Source organism: Stegostoma tigrinum, chromosome 18 (genome assembly GCF_030684315.1).
Source record: "Stegostoma tigrinum isolate sSteTig4 chromosome 18, sSteTig4.hap1, whole genome shotgun sequence".
Lineage (NCBI taxonomy): Eukaryota > Metazoa > Chordata > Chondrichthyes > Orectolobiformes > Stegostomatidae > Stegostoma > Stegostoma tigrinum.
The window spans coordinates 47,498,278-47,516,676 of record NC_081371.1 but is presented as its reverse complement, the minus strand read 5'-3'; the positions used below and the strand labels follow the sequence as shown (position 1 = coordinate 47,516,676).

The window sequence follows — 18,399 nt, the reverse complement described above, 5'->3', positions numbered from 1 at the left end:
GGCCACACAAGTGGACAGGCTTGTTAAGAAAGCATATGGTGTTTTGGCTTTGGGGGATTGAGTTTAAGAGTCGTGAGATCTTGTTGCAGCTCTATAAAACTTTGGTTAGACTGCACTTGGAATACTGCGTCCAGTTCTGGTTGCCCTATTATAGGAAAGATGTGGATGCTTACCAGGATGCTGCCTGGACTGGAGGGCTTATCTTATGAAGAGAGGTTGACTGAGCTTGGATTTTTTTCATTGGAGAAAAGGAGGAGGAGAGGGGACCTAATTGAGGTATACAAGATAATGAGAGGCATAGATAGAGTTGATGGCCAGAGACTATTTCCCAGGGCAGAAATGGCTAACACGAGGGGTCATAGTTTTAAGCTGGTTGGAGGAAAGTATAGAGGGGATGTCAGAGGCGGGTTCTTTACACAGAGAGTTGTGAGAGCATGGAATGCCAGCAGCAGTTTTGGAAGCAAGGTCATTGGGGACATTTGAGAGACTGCTGGACATGCATATGGTCACAGAAATTTGAGGGTGCATACATGAGGATCAATGGTCAGCACAACATCATGGGCTGAAGGGCCTGTTCTGTGCTGTACTGTTCTATGTTCTAACTAGCCATTTGGATACAGAACTGGCTTGAAAGTAGAAGACAGAGGGTGGTGGTAGGGGAGAGATAATGGGAACTGCAGATGCTGGAGAACCCAAGATAACAAAGTATGAAGCTGGATGAACACAGCAGGCCAAGCAGCATCTCAGGAGCACGAAAGCTGACATTTCGGGCCTAGACCTTTCATCAGAGAGGATGAAGCTGTGGTGGAGGGGTGTTGCTTTTAGCCTGCAGGCCTGTGGTCAGTGGTGTGGAACAAGGATTAGTGCTGGGTCTACTGCTTTTCCTCATTTCCTGGTTCAGATGCGAATGTAGGAGGGATGGTAAGTTTGCAGGTAACACCAAAATTGGAAGTGTAGCGGGCAGTGAAGAAGGCAACCCCAGAATGCAACGGGATCAGATGGGCAAATAGGCTGATGAGTGGCAGATGGAGTTTAATTTAGACAAATGTGAGGTGCTGTATTTTGGAAAGGCAAATCAGGACAGGACATATACACGTAACGGTAAGGTCCTGGGGAGTGTTGTCGAAGTAAGAGACCTTGGGATGCAGGTTCATAGTTCATTGAAAGCAGACTTGCACGTAGGTATGATAATGAAGAAGGTATTTGGTACACTTGCATTTATTGGTCATTGCATTGGGTATAGGAATTGAGAGGTCATGTTGCGGCTGTGCAGGACATTAGTTAGACCACTTTTGCAATACTGCGTACAATTTTGGTTTCCCTTCAAAGCTTTCGAGAAGATTTGTAGCTCAGGTTGTGGAAGCAGTTTCAGACTTGCTCACTAAACTGATGTGTTTGTTTGCAGAGGTTTCATCACCCTGCTAGATAACATTGTCAGTGCGCCTCCAGTGAAACACTGTTGTTCTGTCCCGCGTGATATTTATATGCCTCGGTTGCTGGTTGGTATCACTTTCGGTTCTGTTTCTCAGTGGTTATATATCGGGTCAAGTTCAATGTGTTTTTAATGGAGTTCCAGTTGGAATGCCAGGCCTCCAGGGATTCCCTGACATGTCTCTGTTTGGCTTGTGCTATTATGGATGTGTTGTCCCAGTCAAATTTGAGTCCTTCTTTGTCTGTGTGTAGTGATACCAGTGAGAATATCTTGGTGGCTAGTTGGTGTTCGCACATCCCTATTGTCAGTTTTTATCCAGTTTGGCCTATGAAAAGTTTCTCACAGTCCTTGCATAGTATTTTGTATATTACGTTAGTTTTATAGGTTGAGGGTACGCGGTCCTTTAAGTTCATCAGTTGAATGGACCCCCTGCTATAGAAAGGATGTTGTGAAACATTAAAGGGTTCAAAAATGCTTTACAAAGATGTTGCCAGGGTTGGAGGGTTTGAGTTATTGTGAGAGGCTGAATACACGGGGGCTAATTTTCCTGAAGCATCAGAGGCTGAGGGGTGACCTTTATAGATGTTTATAAAATGATGTGAGGCATGGATGGGGAGCTTCAGATTCCCCCAACCTGCGGAAAGCATCTTGGTTATTCACTCTACCTGTGCCTCTCATGATTTAATAAACACCTATAAGGTCACCCCTCAGCCTCTGACGCTCCAGGGAAAACAGCCATAGCCTATTCAGCCTCTCCCTATAGCTCAAACCCTCCAGCACTGGCAACATCCTTGTAAATCCTTTCTGAATCTTTTCAGGTTTATTAACATCTTTCCTATATGAGGGAGACGAGAACTGAATGCAGTATCCTAAAAGTGGCCTCACTAATGTCCTGTACTGCCGCAACATGATGCCACAGCTCCTCTACTCAATGCACTGACCAATGAAGGCACACATGCCAAATGCCTTCTTCATCACCCTGTCTACCTGCGACTCCACTTTCAAAGAACTATGCACCTGCACCCCTAAGTCCCTTTGTTCAGCAACACTCCCCATAGACTTACCATTTCCTGCACAAGTCCTGCCCTGATTTGCCTTTCCAAATTGCAACAACTCACATTTATCTAAATTAAACTCCATCTGCCACTCCTCGGCCCATCTGATCAAGATCCTGTTGTACGCTGAGGTAACCTTCTTCGCTGTCCACTACACTTCCAATTTTGGTGTCATCTGCAAATGTACTAGCGTAATCATGGAACTCCCTTTCTAACAGCATTATGGGGCTAACTGTAGTTTAAGGACTGCAGCAGTTCAAGAAGGCAGCGCACCAACACCTTCTCAAGAACAACTAGTGATGGGAATCAAATACTGGCTGAGCCAGTGACATTCACATCCATGAATATGAAAAAACAACTAGATAATATGTTTTTTTTGTGCAGTGATTGATTGATTGAGAAATGCATTCTTAACTAACATCTCTGCTAACAGCAATAATTTTCTTAGGAATCAATTACAGATCAAATATGAGCCATTTAAACATCACGGGCCCCGTCCCAGAAGGAAAGCCCTCAAAGGTTAATTCCGTACATCTTGCTGGAGTTGGTCGATGGAATAGGTAACCGCTTCCTCCCCAGGCTGTGCGTAATTCTCCATCATCGTCTTGTGCAGACTTTGCTTCAGTTCATCACTTAACTGTACACAAACAACAAAAAAAAAGTGACAGCAATTAGAATGCATGAATGATACTGGAGGCCATTCAGCCTATTGTGCTCCCTACTGTTCCTTGGAAAGAACTCTCAGAGTATTGCTATCTTCTCCACGTTCCCCATCAAACTACACGTTGAACTTTCCCCACAGCTGTGTAATCTCTTCCCTTCAAGAACTTTTTTGATTACCTTTTCAAACTTACTGTTGAATCTGCTTCTACCAGCCTGTCAATGTATCGCACTCTGTGTAAAAGAAACCTTATTCATCTCACCTTCAATTTTCTTCAACATTCACCTGAAACCTGTGTCCTCTCATTATAAACCCTACCATGACTGGAAACATTTTCTCTCTCTTCACTCAATAAAGCCCTTCATAATTTTGAACCCCTCTGCCCAGAGCCTCTCCATCTTACTGACATCTACCTTTCCAGATACTATCCCAGTAACACTGCACTGGGATGGACCTTTCTTTGACTCTCTGCAATTTGTGCTGTTAGCCAGCAATCTGGCAGAATGTAATATTCAGGGCATGCACAGTTCCAAAGGGATGTCAAATTTCGAGGTTCTGAAATCCTGCCTAAAAGTAAGACTGGGGCTAGTTGCAAGTTTTCATTAGGACAGTGCAAAGACTGCTGATGAGGAGTTTTATTATTAAAGGACAGTGGAGAAATCACTGAGTACATAGAACATAGAACAGTACAGCATAGTACAGGCCCTTCAGCCCATGATGTTTTGCTGAACTTTTACCCTAAACCTAAGGTCCATCCAATCTCCACTGCCACCTTATATACTATCATCCATGTGCCTATCTAATAACCACGTAAATGCCCATAATGCGGCCAACTCCACTACCCTCTCCGGCAATGCATTCCACGTCCCGATCACCCTCTGAGTAAAGAACCTACCTCTGACATCTCCCCTGTATCTACTTCCACTCCCTTTACAGCTATGCCCCCACGGAAAAGCTACTTCCACCCTAGGAAAAAGTCTCTGGTTGTCCACTTTATCTATATCTCTGATCATTTTGTACTCCTCTATCAAGTCACCTCTCATCGTTCGTTGTTCTACAGAGGAAAGCCATAGCTCTCTCAACCTTTCCTCGTAAGACCTTCCCTCCATTCCAGGCAACATCCTGGTAAATCTCCTCTGCACCTTTTCCAACACTTCCACATCTTTCCTGTAATGAGGCGACCAGACCTGGACACAATACTCCAGATGTGGCCGAACCAGGCTTTTGTATAGCTGGAGCATAACTTCATGGCTCTTGAGCTCAAGCCCTCTGGTAATGAAAGCTAACACACCATAAGCCTTCTTATCGTAAACATAAAACACAACTGAGTATATGAGAGGGAAAGAGACATAGACTCCATGTCGCCCTGTGCTTTTAGCAATACTGCTCATGGCACTGTATCACTAACATCTGGGGAAAATTGTTGACAAATCTGTTGCAACGGCCTGGTTCACATTTGCTCTGTTGGTGATGGATCACAGTCTATCATCCATACTTACCATATGTTAATTCTAGGTGTTAGAAATAACTTGTCTATTAATTGTAGATTGTGTCAGTGTTCTAACTCATATAGTAAAACACTTTGGGCAAGTTCAGCAGGTCTGGCAGTATCTAAGAAGAGAAATCAGGGTTTACGTTTCGGGTCCAGAGACCCTTCCTCAGAATAGGGCCTGAAACATTAACTCTGTTTGGTCTTCACAGATCCTGACAGATCAGCTGAGCTTTTCCAGCAACTTCTGATTTTGTTTCTGATTTACAGCATCCGCAGTTCTTTCTGTTTTTACTCAGTAAAAAATTTTGTTGCTTGTTGAAAACCATGGAATCTTGTGGCTTTATTCTCGAAGTCACCTGGATCTCACACATTTTCTACTTTGAAAACAAAAGTTACTGATCCATAACAACCAGATTGTTTGGATTTCCCAAATGAAGAATTAGAATAATCATATTTTTATTGTCATGTGTAACTGAAGCGTAGGAATACACGAGTACAGTGAAAACTGTACAAAATCACCATTCTCCAGTGCTATCTTGGTTACAAAGCCAGGACCTCAAAAAAATTAGTGGAAATAAAAGAAAACCAAAAGGTAAGAAAAACATCCAGATCTCAAAGTGTATGTGAGAGAAGAAAAGACAGGCTTGTCAGTGTGGGACTGTAGCAGAGATTCACTTGGCTGATACTGGGGAAGGCTGCACAATCCCTTGAGGACAGATTGGTTCAACTGGGCCTGTTTGTACTCGAGTTTAGAAGAATGTGAGGGGATGTGATTGAAATGTATAAAATTCTAACAGAATTGGATAGACTAGATGCAGGGAGGATGTTTTCCCTTAGTGCCAGGATACAGCGAAGACCATCCAGAACAGAGACGAGGAAACATTTCTTCACCCAGAGGGTGGTCAACCTACAGAAGCCTGTGCAGGTCAGAACACTGAGTATATTCAAGAAAGATATTAATAACTTTTTAAACAGTGATCACATCAAGGTGTCTGGAGAAAAAGCAGGACAATGGCATTGGGATAGATGATCAGCCATGGTAATATTGAAAAGTACAGCAGGCTCGATGTGTTAAATGGCCAACTCCTGCTGCTAGCTTCTATGTTTCTCTGTAATACAATTTGGTGTCATGGTCTGCAATTGCAACATGCATCCATTCTAAGGCCGTGACATCTCTCCTGATATGTGGTGCCCAAAATCAAATGCAATACCACAACTGTGGCCTTACATATGTTTTATAAAGATTTCGCATGACCTCCTTGCTGTTGTACGCTATGGTTCAGTTGATAAAGCCAACATCTACAATATCCTTTTAAACAAACTTCTCAAATTGGCCTACCACCATCAAAGATTTATGTGTCTGACCTACCAGGGCTCTCTGTTTCCTTGCAACTTATTTCCAATCTGAAAAATAATTCTTCTTTCTCTCCCTGAGCTAGCATTGTATTCCACAACCCTTTAAAACTCGGGGCTTTAATTTTCTGCAAGATGGAAGGTTCTGGTGTAATGGTAATGTTACCGGTGTAGTAGTCTGGCGATAAATGCAGGAAGTGCTGGAGAAACACAGCAGCCATGACTGAATCTGTGGTAAAATCCCATCTGCTAATACCACTACTTCATTACTGGCATTGGAAATATCCCATTTTTACCCACTCTGACCGATCTGCATCGTGATCAATTCTTCGCTGCCCTCTGCAAGGCCTGGCAAACCATTTTTTTCCAGAGCAATTGGAAATGGGCAACAATTGCTGGCCTTGCCAGTGCCAGATCCACACGCTATGCCAAATGCCACTGAAAGTCCATACTCGCATCACAAGTTACAAGGCACTCATCAAACCTCTCCATTTTTTCACTGACAAATCCAAATGAGATATTTGTACAAGATATCCCTTTAAACCGTGAATTTACTAACCCATTACCTTTACAATTACCAATTATTATTGTTCTGGAATACCATCTCTGAAATTCTGCTCAAAGGTTATGGTCAGGTGACCAGCAGGAGAAATGGCTATGACACCAGTTCAGAGCTACAATCAAGCATGCTGGGAAGTTTGGTCGAGCAAGTTTAAACTCTGACCTTGGTTAAAACTGCAACCAGGACATGTTGGGACTTGTCCCATAAGGTGTGCCCTGCAGCTTCCTGCATTGACCAAATAAGGGCGGTGTTACAGTTAGACGCAAAAACAAAGTTGCTGGAAAAGCTCAGCGAGTCTGGCAGCGTCTGTGAAGGAAAAAAACAGAGTCAATGTTTTGGGAAACATTCCATTTTTTCAATCTCAGATGCTGCCAGACCTGCTGAGCTTTTCCAGCAACTTCTGTTTTTGTTCCTGATTTACAGCATCCACAGTTCTTTTGGTTTTTATTTGTCATACTTAGATATACTGGCACTATATTACCTTATATGGAGAATGGTATGTGGCTATTTACAACTTAGTATAAACACTTGGGAGTTGTATACCAGTAAACTCCATTGGTTGAGACTGAACTTTGCAATCAAGTTTGGTCAATTCATTGGCTGAGTGCCAGAGAAGTTTCTGGAAGAATTAGCACGCTCTGGGATAAGAGTTACCAGCACAAAGGATTTTGCAGGAGTGACCATGTGAGACCAACATTTGCAAAGTGCCTTGAAGTTATCTTCAGAGCAGACAAAGAACCACAAAGCTAGATCTACACTGAGAGCAAAGTTGGCTGCTTCACTTGAATTGGGTTACTTGTTTGAAACAAACTTATGGAGTTAAAGTTCAATGTGAATTAAGTAAGATAAAGTGAGGGTAAATGAAGTGGTTAAAGTTGAAATTAAGTTAGTTAAAGTAAGAAATAAATATTTTATATTGAGTATTGGTACCTAAAGAGTTAAATAAACAAGGGAATAACAAGGTATAGAGCTGGATGAACACAGCAGGCCAAGCAGCATCAGAGGAGCAGGAAAGTTTGACGTTTTGGGCCTAGACCCTTCTTCAGAAATGGGGGAGGGGAAGGGGTTTCTGAAATAAACAGGGAGAGAGGGGGAGGCGGATAGAAAATGGATAGAGGAGAAGATAGGCGGAGAGAAGACAGGCAAACTCCACCACCACCTCCTCACTGAGACATTCCACTCTCCTCATCCTCGAATAAAGTTCATTTTACCAAATCAGATTTAAGCTTACCTGCTGGTAATAAACACAAGCAAGAATCCCAGCCACCAGCTCAGTTAGGAAGATCAGTAGGAGTAGGGAAAAGTACTGAAAAAGTAAAGCAGAAAAATTATAACCATAATATTTTTAGTGAAAACATCGTCTGTATTAAAAGCACTTCCGTTCTACACAATCTTTAACATAGCTATATTTCACACCACTGGGTCAAACAAGGATTTCCTGGGTTATATTTCTGCCAATAATAGCTCATTTTTTACACTTACTGTTTCTTTAATGGAGTTCAAGCTTTGACTGTGCACTCCTTACTTTTCAACAATTATCAAGAGCATAATTGTCCACTTCCTGGAAAGGTGGTGAGAGAGAAACTGAGTGTGTTGGACCCATGGAGGTATAGCTCCCCCTTCTGACATCTTCAGCCATAAAATTCTGGGTGACAGGGTCAATGGCCAACCCTCTTGACTTATCACGGGTCAAGGTCCTTAATTTGTTAATGAATGACCACTCAATTGACTCAAATCACTGATCTGCTTCCTACCTTTCCTGGCTGGTAATAAAGGTGGTTAATGTCCCAAATGGGGAGCTAGGGGAATTTCTGCCTGCCTATTTGGAGGGGTTAGGGGAGCTATAGGAGGCACAAATAGCAGGGAGGGGGGAGGCCTCTGAAACCCTGAAAGTGGCTGATTTTCCAACTGGGAAACCAGGGTAACTGGCCCGTTGAGTTGTGGGGGGAGAGTGAAATTTGCTTCAATCTGGGTCCAGTTGGAAGTGAGAGAATGCTCGCTAAACATCACATCCCTGCCCTTCCCTCTGAGCCTTTGACCTTTCTCTCCCAATGGCACCAGGAAGAAAAGCAAGTACCATCTCACTTTTTAAAACTCTAAACCTAGGTTCCTAGTGACTGATTGGCCAAAAGCTTCTGATGGTGTGGCCTTCAGTATCTAAGCTCATGATTCACTAAGAGCTTTGGAATTTTGCTTATCCTGTCTCTGTTCTTTTCCACCCATAAAATATGCATCAAACTTGTCTTCTGTGTGTTAATTGTGGGTGCACATGTTGGTATTTAGGGGTTTTAAAGGGGTATAGTTTAAGCCAATTAGTGATAGATCCTTTCTTTCTTTGTCATAGAGTCATGTGTAAAAGTTAGATGTGTTACAACAGTCAGAGGCATTTTCCATTAACGGTGAAGTCTGGTGTGAGTGGCTATTGGTCGGAATTGCAGTTATTCAGGTAAAATGATGCTTTGTTCTGAAGAGGGATGACTGGACCCGAAACGTTAACTCTGCTTTCTGTCCACAGATGCTGCCAGACTTGCTGTGTTTTTTCCAACAATTTCTGTTTTTGTTGATGCTTTTGGTGGTCTTGTTGGTATTTTGTGCATTTTGGGATGGCTTGTGGAACAGTGAGACGTTGTTACTGGTGCAAAAAAAAACTTCCCAATTAAGTTGTGACAAAAAGTACAAACTTTCAAACCATAGATTGTATCATTCAGTACAAAGTACTGAACTGTTCCACAATGACACAATGGGCAGAATCTTATGTTTTTGGGCTATGAGAGGTGAGGGGGTGGAGTGTGGGTATTACCATCATTTTCACCTCCTGAGTTCTGACTGTCACTTTTCCTGCCTGGGAAATCATCTGAAATACAGTCATTTAACAGGCTGGTTCTGGTTTTCAAGTGTCTGGGAAATTATGAAAGGTCAACAAAACCTTCCAGCGACACCCCCTAACTCAAGAACAATGTTTTAAAAAGTGTCCCTGAGGCTTCAGACCCAATCAAAGGGCCTATAATCTCAGAAAGGCCATGAGATTACATGGACACTATCAGGTTAGGCTTTTTAAACAACTTTTTAAAGGTGTTCTGTGCTGAGAACATTTGTTCATTATTTCTGTGACCAATGCATGTGCCTATGTATTAAATTTTTTGGAAGGGATAATAGTTACAGTTGCATATTTCAAATTGTTAGTGAACTTTGCATCATTGTTAAATAAATATTTATTTTATAGTAAATTCTATTGTTTATTAAAGAAACCTGGATATCATGTTATTTTTGCATTCTGAAAGTAATGTAGATAATTGGGCATAAGAATAACTCGGTAAAAGACTTACACTTATATTGTGACTAGGGGAGTAATGGAATTAGATAATGACAGTACATTCCTCCAGAGTTATTATTATAATGTCAAGGTTTACAGAGGTTCTGCATTAACCAGCCCGGGAGTACAAATGCAGGGCTGCAAGAAGATGGAATAGTTGCTTTGTTCTACTCCGAGAATGCAAAGAGGTCATTTGATACAGAGATTCAAAATCAGGAATGGCCGTGTAAGCAAGGAGAAACAGCTTCCAGAGCGGCAGGAGACTAACCAAAGGAGACAGATTTAATGTAATTGGTCAAAGAACCAGAGATATTGTGAGGAAGGACTGCTTTCTTCATAGAGCTAATGTTGTGATCAGGAATGAAAGCAGAGAGGTGGATAAATTCATGAAAGGGAAGACAGTTATGTGGCTGTGGGGCAACAGCACAGGAGTGGGATAAATTGGACAGCTCTACAAAAGAGCCAGCACTGACATGATGGGCTAAATGGTCTCATTGTTCATGCTCCAATCTTGTGTCGATTGAATTTGTAGAGGTGCATGTTCTAGCTGGGGTTAAGCGCATTGGATGTTAGTCAGGCATATATTTAAGAACAAATCAGATTTTCAAGATAGGTGGTCATTACTTCCCCATCCAACACCGTTTTACTTTAGAGATAATGGGAACTGCAGATGCTGGAGATTCCAAGATAATAAAATGTGAGGCTGGATGAACACAGCAGGCCCAGCAGCATCTCAGGAGCACAAAAGCTGACGTTTCGGGCCTAGACCCTTCATCAGTCCGCCTCCCCCTCTCTCCCTATTTATTCCAGCTCCCTCTCCCCATCCCCCTCTCTGATGAAGGGTCTAGGCCCGAAACGTCAGCTTTTGTGCTCCTGAGATGCTGCTTGGCCTGCTGTGTTCATCCAGCCTCACATTTTATTACCGTTTTACTTTAGCTCCCTCAGTTTCTCCTTTGTCGTCTGGGCACTTTTGCTTTTCAATGAAGAAAAAAAACTGGTTTCCACTTATTAGCTGAGTTACTTGGAGAAGGGAAAGGTCCTCTGTACATCAGTGGCTTTGGACATTTCGAATAAGCATATGTGGAAGACAAGCCAGCTCCTGATTTGTCCTTTGCCACATAGATAATTCGCAGATTTTTATCCCTTCTGCGCTCTGTCACTCAATTCTTAGACAATGGTTTAAAAACCAAAAAAACTGTGGATGCTATATATCTGGAACAAAAACAAAAGCTCAGCAGGTCTGGCAGCATCTGTGAAGGAGAAAACAGAGTTAACGTTTTGGGTCCGGTGACCCTTCCTCAGACAATGGTTACTGAGTTTTCAAACATAATCTTTCCTTTAACTGTTGCAACTGTTTGCATTTGGCTGATTGTAGTTGGCTTCCATCTGCTTATAGCAGATGGTGCCAATAATTAGCTGGGACAAAGGGCCACCGGTGTCGCAGCTCTTCTGTCTTAGCAATGTTGAGTTTAATTTTCCCGTGAAGCATTTCAGTCGGGGTGGTGAAACTGAATACAAGCGATACAGAGGATCAAAAAGATCATGCTGTGGTTGTAAAGGATAGTGGTTAGGCCACTTCTGAAATACTGTGTTCAGATCTGATCTCCCTGCTACAGGAAAAATGTTGTTAAAATTGGAAGGGTGTGGAAAAGATTTACAAGAATGTTGCCAGGGTTGGAGGGTTTGAGCTACAGGGAGAGGCTGAATAGACTGGGGCTATTTTCCCTCGAGGGTTGGAGGCTGAGGGGTGACCTTATAGAGGTTTATAAAATCATGAGGGGCGTGGATACGATGAATAGCCAAGATCTTTTTATCAGGGTAAGGGAGTCCAAAACTCAAGGACACAGCTTCGAGGGGAAAGGTTTTAAAAAAGACCTGATGGGTAACTTTTTTAATGCATGGGATGGTGCGTGTATGAAATGAGCCGTCAGAGGAAGTGCTGTAGGCAAGTAAAACTACAACATTTAAAAGGCTTCCTGAAGGGAATCTCAATGTGAAGGGCTCAGTTGGATACAGGCCAAATGCTGGCAAATGGCACTGGATTAATTTAGGATATCTGGTCGGAATGGACGAGTTGGACTGAAGGGTCTGTTTCCATGTTGTACAGCTCTACACCTCTAAGAGAACAAGACTTACAGAGAGAAATGAGTATAGTCAGAACGACAGCTCTGAAAATTACATGGTGTTAACAATCTGTGTCATTCCACGTTACAGCAAAAGAACTTCGAGATGTGTTGATCTGATAAAGCATCACACATAGATTCAAGCATCCTCTTCAATTAGCATTTCCCTAAAGCGCAGAACTGGAATGCTATTCATTTGAGATTTGAATGAACCCAGGAAGGAAGGAGTCTCGGGATCAAATGTGGTGGTTTTTGGAGAGGCATAGCATGAAAGACAGTGAGGGGAAAGTGAGCAAACCAATGTCTTACAGTTGAATTGGCAGAAAAGGCAGCCATTTTGCCCACTGAATCCATGCCAGCTCTCTGCCAAGCAATCCCATCAGTCCCACTGTTGATGATATACGATGTCAGCATCACCATCAAGGCCAGTATTTATTGCCATCCTAATTGTCCTTGAAATGATTTGCTTTTTCAGAGGGCAGCTAAGAGTCAACCATTTTGCTATGGGTCTAGAGTCACATATGGGCCGGACCACATTAAAGTCATGGAGTCACACAGCATGGAAACAGATGCTTCAGTCCAACCAATCTTTGCTGATCATGTTCCTGAACTAAACTAGTCCCACCTGCGTGCACTTGGCCCATATCTCTCCAAACCCTTCCCATTCATGAACTTATCAAAATGTGTTTTTAATGTTGTAACTGTGCCTGCATCCACCACATTCTCTGGCAGTTCATTCCACATAAACCATTCTCTGTGTAAAAAGGTTGCCCCTCATACCCTTTCTAAATCTTCTTAAAAATATGACCCCTAGTTTTGAATTTCCCCACCTTAGGGTAAAGACCCTTATCATTCAGCTTATCTATGCCCCTCACAATTTTATAAACCTTAATAAGGTCACCCCTCAGCTTCCCACACTCCAATGAAACAAGTCCTAGCCTTTCCAGTCTATTTTTTATTTCTCAAACCCTCCATTCCTGGCAACATCCTGGACCTGCTCCAGTTTAATAATATCCTTCCTATAACAGGGTGACCAGAGCCGCACGCTTTACTCCAGATGAGGTCTCACCAACGTCCAGTACAACCTCAACATAACGCCCCAATTTAAGGATGGTAGGTTTCTTTCCCAAAAGAACCTTAGTGAACCAGATAGACTTTTACAACAATCAGCCATAATTTCATGGTCATCATCATCGAGATGAGCTTTCATGTCCATAGTTTTTCTTCTTATTGGTAACATTTGAATTTAAATTCAACCAGCTGCCTCGGTGGAATTTGAGCCCATGTCCATGCAGCATTAATCCTGATCCCGGGATTATTAATACACTTTGCCCTCTCGTATTGGTGTCATGTCATTCTCCCCTCTGAATTGTACAACTCTCTTTATATAGTTCCTTCTCCATAGGGAAATATCCCAAAATATCGCAGATTCACTGTCAAACAAAGGTTGACACCATGTCAAGCAGGTGATATTAAGTCAGATATCCAAAAGTAGTTTCTAAGGAGTGTCTTAAAGGAGGAGAGAGAGAAGCAGAGGGAATTCCAGAGTTTGGGTCTGGGTATCTGAATGGAATCCAAATAGGAATTCCTAGTTGGTAAAATAAAGCTGATTTTCACATCTGAGCAAGAATCAGCTGTACTGCACTCTGGCAATCTCAAGACATGTTATACAGACAGAGAGACAAAAATAGGACATCGACTTTGACAATATAATGTTGATCCCCAGTGTCTCTGACAGGGCGGTTTCTGAAGGATTGACTTGACTAAACAGATCTCACACCTCACTGAGAAAAGGCTTAAGCAGCACTGTACCAAAGAGTTCACGCCTGTAAACACAGCACTGAAGTCAGATCCACTTCCCCAGCTAAGAAGAGAGAATGGGAAAATGCAGAAAAATCAGGAACTAAAAAGAAACAAAAGAATTGCTGAAAACATAATTGAATAAATTAATGTTTCAGATGCAGAACATTTTGGCAGAGCTGGAAAGTGAGCTCACTGCTTGCTAGGAACGAATAACAATGAGGAAACATTGCATGGGACAGGGAACAGTTAGTGGAAAACAATCTTCACAAATTCTGTCTCCTTTCAGAGTTAGTCAGTTGAGTGGCCAAAAGAATAAGAATTTTGTTAAAAGCCTAGCAAGAAATGAAAACTGGTAAATGATTTACAAAGGTCACCCAAGTGAGATGATGGTATAAGATAACAAAATGTGAAGCTGGATGAACACAGCAGGCCCAGCAGCATCTCAGGAGCACAAAAGCTGACTCCCCATCCCCCTCTCTGATGAAGGGTCTAGGCCCACAATGTCAGCTTTTGTGCTCCTGAGATGCTGCTTGGTCTGCTGTGTTCATCCAGCTTCACATTTTGTTATCTTGGATTCTCCATCATCTGCAGTTCACATTATGTCTGAGATGATGGTATAGTCTACAATATGCACAGGGGCAAGACTTATCCCACATTGAAGTGGATGCAGAACTTCAACTTTGCTGTAAAGAGAGATGTGTTGTTGAAGCTTTTCATCAGGACAAATGCAAGAATGCCAAATTTCAAATGATCACAACTATTTACACTGCAGGAGAAAAGAGGAGTGATGGTTTGGCAAGCAACTTGAGAAAACAATAGGGAACTGTAGGCTCCCAAGTTACCCGGTAATTCAAAAAAAGGCACAGGCTTAAACATGTTCCTTTTGTTTAGAGAAAACATCTTCCCATGTATGAAAGTACATCACTTCCAGTAATTGTAAACTAGTTACATCATGATCTTGGCTGATTCCCTTAAATTGATTGTTAGACCATAAAAAATAGGAACAGGAGTAGGCTGTTTGGCGCCTTGAGCCTGCTCTACCATTCAATAGGATCATGGTTGATTTGACATTCCTCACAGCCACTCTCTCGATATTTCCCCATAACCCTTGCTTCCCTGACTGATCAGAATCTTTCTATCTCAGCCTTAAATAGGGCTCTGCCCTCACTGTGCTCTTGGCAAGGAGTTCCAAAGACTCTCAAACCTCAGAGAAGAAATTCCTTCTCATCTCAGTCTTAAATTGGTGCTTCTTTATTCTGAGCTTATGCCCTCTGAACCTAGACTCTCTCATGAGGGGAAACTTCCACTCAGCATCTACCCTGTCCAGCCCCTTAAGAATCCTACATTTCAATGAGATCAACTCTCATTTTTCTAAACTTCAGTGAGTAGAGTCCCAACCTGTTTGGCCTTTGCTCACAACATAATCCCTCCATAGCAGGAATGATCCTAGTGAGCCATCTCTGAACCGCCTTCAATGAAATGATATCTTTCTTTAAATAAGGGAATCGTGGTACTCCAGGTGTGGTCTCACCAGCACTTTGTACGGTTGCAGTGTAGTTAGGAGCACACTCAGGGTTGTTTAACACATGCTGCCCAATCATATAATCACATCCAATATCCTCAGAACATAAATGCAGTAATATACATTGTTCATAACAGATGGAGTAAAGACTATACTCAATCAGTCCATGTTTGAAAAATCCAAAACAAAAGATCTCACTGTTCGATTTCCCAGTGTTAGTGTTTGATTAGTTTTTTTTAAAAATGTGATTATTCAAGTAAAGCTAAAAGGGATGGTGGCCACTTATTGTCCGAGACACTAATGCAGATACATATGGAGCCCGTGTAATACTAGGGGATGGAAGGAGCTGTAAAATTGAGCAGACAACAAGCTCCTGCTACACAAGATGATGTTTTGGCTTTCTCTCTCACTGACTGCTTTGGATCCAAACTAGCACCCAGGAGATCTCGGCATTGGAACATGCTTGAGTAAAAGATGTGGTCGTTTATTCCATATGGGGAGGGGGCAGCTCTCCCCAGTAAGAATCCCACTCATTCTGACTGGGAAAGCACCTCCTCCATCCAGCTAAGGAGATCCAAGAGAAAAAATGTTTGGAAGTGTGGATGAAATTCAGTACAAAACAGACCAATCAGATTCCTGTCATGGGAAAAAGGAAGTGTACCGAGACTGTCCTTTGGCGCACTCTGTTGGGAAGATTAGAGAAAGCTTCATCATACTGTTGAATTTGCAATTGCTCCAAGGAACCATTTGTTACCAACAGCTGGTGCTTTAAATCTTCCAATCTTCCAATCCTTAAAAGCAACGTTCAATCAGAGATACTGGTCAGAGATACCAGATAAAATAAAATGGACAATCTGCAAAAGAACTGAAATCTAAATGAAAGCACTGATTAGAAACCAGGGTAATAACCCAGAATTTGTCAATTCTGATCCCAACCCAGTAAGTCTGATTGAGTTTAAAAAAAAATTTGCAGGCTAACACTGGAACCAGTAGAAAGCTGTGTTGTCAGGTTTTGGAATCATGGATCAGTTGTAATCTAGGCACATTTATGTTTAGCCAAAATTCATCATATACAGACTGTGCTGCTGTGGTGATATCACTGCAGAAGTAATACAGAGACCCCAGGTTAATGTTCTGGGTACTTGTGATCAAATCTCACTGAGATAAATTAATAAATAAGTATGGAAGTGAAAACTTCATTCAGCATTGGTGACCACAAAGTATCATTAATAGTTGTTAAAAAAATCTGGTTCACTAATGCCCTTTGGGAATGGGAATTTACTGGTTTTACCTCATCAATTGACTTTAGACCTACAGTGATGTGGTAGACTCTAATTACGCTTTGAAAGACCTTGCAAGACACTCAGCTCAAGGACAATTCCAGTAATAGCCGCATCCCACAACAGAGTTTAAAAAATACATTTTCAATAATAGCACAGGTCCATTTTGGGGAATTAAAATGTGAAGTGACAGTTGTTAGAGGTGAACACCGTTTCATGAGGAGCCACATCACTCTTATTGCCTTTCCAGATTTACAATCTTCTCAAATGTTAAAAATACCCTGCATGTGATATAATAAAATCCCTTATGTCAAACAGGAGAGAAAATATAAAGAAAGGCAGCTTGTCAGCTCATCTTTCAAATTATCTGGGACATCACAGAAAGATTTTGGAGGCATTGCGGGAAATTCTAGCACAGTCATACCTGGGGATTTACACAATCGGACTGTCAGATTATACCGTATGTACTTAGAAGCAAGCCATTTGGCCCACAAGCTCCACACTGACCCATTGAACAGCATCCCACTCAAACCCACTCCCATCACCATCTATTTCCCATGGCAAATCCATCTAGCTTGCATATCCCTGGACACTATGGGCAGCTTAGCATGGCCAATCCAGCTAACCTGCACATCTTTGGGCTGTGGGAGGAAACCGGAGCACCCGGAGGAAACCCACGCAGACATGGGAAGAATGTGCAAACTCCACACAGTCAGTCACCTGATGGTAGAATCAAATGAGGATGTGTGCTGTGACACAGCAGTGCTGACCACTGAGGCAGCATGGTGGCTCAGTGTTAGCGCTGGAGCCTCATAGCACGACAGAGCAAATTCCACTCTTGGGTGAACTGTGTGGGATAGAGTTGGAGGTGGAGTTTGGGTGGGATACTCTTTGGAGGTTTAGTGCAGACATGATAGGCTTTCTGCAAAGAAGAAAAAATGTACTTGTATTAGAGTTGGGCTTTTGAGACCAAATATTGAGGCAGGAAAATGCAGGTGGTAGTGGGGCAGGGGGCAGCATTGGGTTAAGGAGGGTTGATCTTTACACAAGTGATGCTTTTGAAGAGGGATGTCTATTCTGGATCTTTGGAACTGCTAAATTGCCCATAGTGTTCAGGGATGTATGGATCAGGTGACTTAACCAAGGGAAATGCAGAGTTACAGGGAAAGGGTAGGGGAATGGGACTGGGTGGGATGCTCATCGAAGGGTTGGTGTGAACTTGTTGGGCTAATGGCCTGTTTCCACAACGTAGGGAATCTATGATTCTATGCTGAAATGTTGATATTGACACTGACTCTTGTTGCTGTTCTTGGTTCTGACTTGAGTAGGTAGTGACTGTTCCAGTCAATAAACTAGTATTTCCAATGTTTAAATGGGAACAAACAATTGTGAAAAATGACTCATTGAGTTGTCCCCACCAACAATACCCACAAGCCTAGCATGCGGGATTTGAAAAATAAGGGCTTTTGTGGATTTTCGATAGAACCTTCCAAACACAGGACCACTACCATCCAGAAGGATACGGGCAGCAGACATATGGGAACACCATCACTTGTAAATTCCCTTCCAAGCCACTCACCATCCTGATTTGGAAATGTCACTATTCCTCCTCAGTGTCATTGGGTCAAAATCCTACATCTCCCTCCCTAACTGCACTGTGGGTATACCAACATGAAATGGGCTGTAGCAGTTCAAGAAGACAGCTTACCACCAACTTCTCAAGTGACCCCTACATCCCACAAATGAATTGAAAAAAAAAGGTCTGGGGTCAATTTATATTTGAGATCAATTATCACTTGAAGA

General features: G+C 42.3%; 2 protein-coding genes across 4 annotated transcripts in view; one reads left to right on the top strand and one right to left on the bottom strand.

The window, feature by feature from the left end:
* LOC125460653 (protein arginine N-methyltransferase 8-like) overlaps positions 1-18,399 on the top strand; it is a 160,504-nt gene that overhangs the window by 24,307 nt on the left and 117,798 nt on the right. The window lies entirely within an intron of this gene.
* The window catches only part of tspan11 (tetraspanin 11), a 58,129-nt gene that overhangs the window by 16,273 nt on the left and 23,457 nt on the right, over positions 1-18,399 (bottom strand). For both annotated transcript variants that reach the window (XM_048549621.1, XM_048549622.1), the window contains exons 4-5: positions 7,787-7,861; positions 3,020-3,124 (exon numbers count right to left, since the gene is read on the bottom strand). In XM_048549621.1, coding sequence (XP_048405578.1) covers positions 3,020-3,124; positions 7,787-7,861 — 180 coding nt within the window. The remainder of the gene's footprint in view (positions 1-3,019; positions 3,125-7,786; positions 7,862-18,399) is intronic.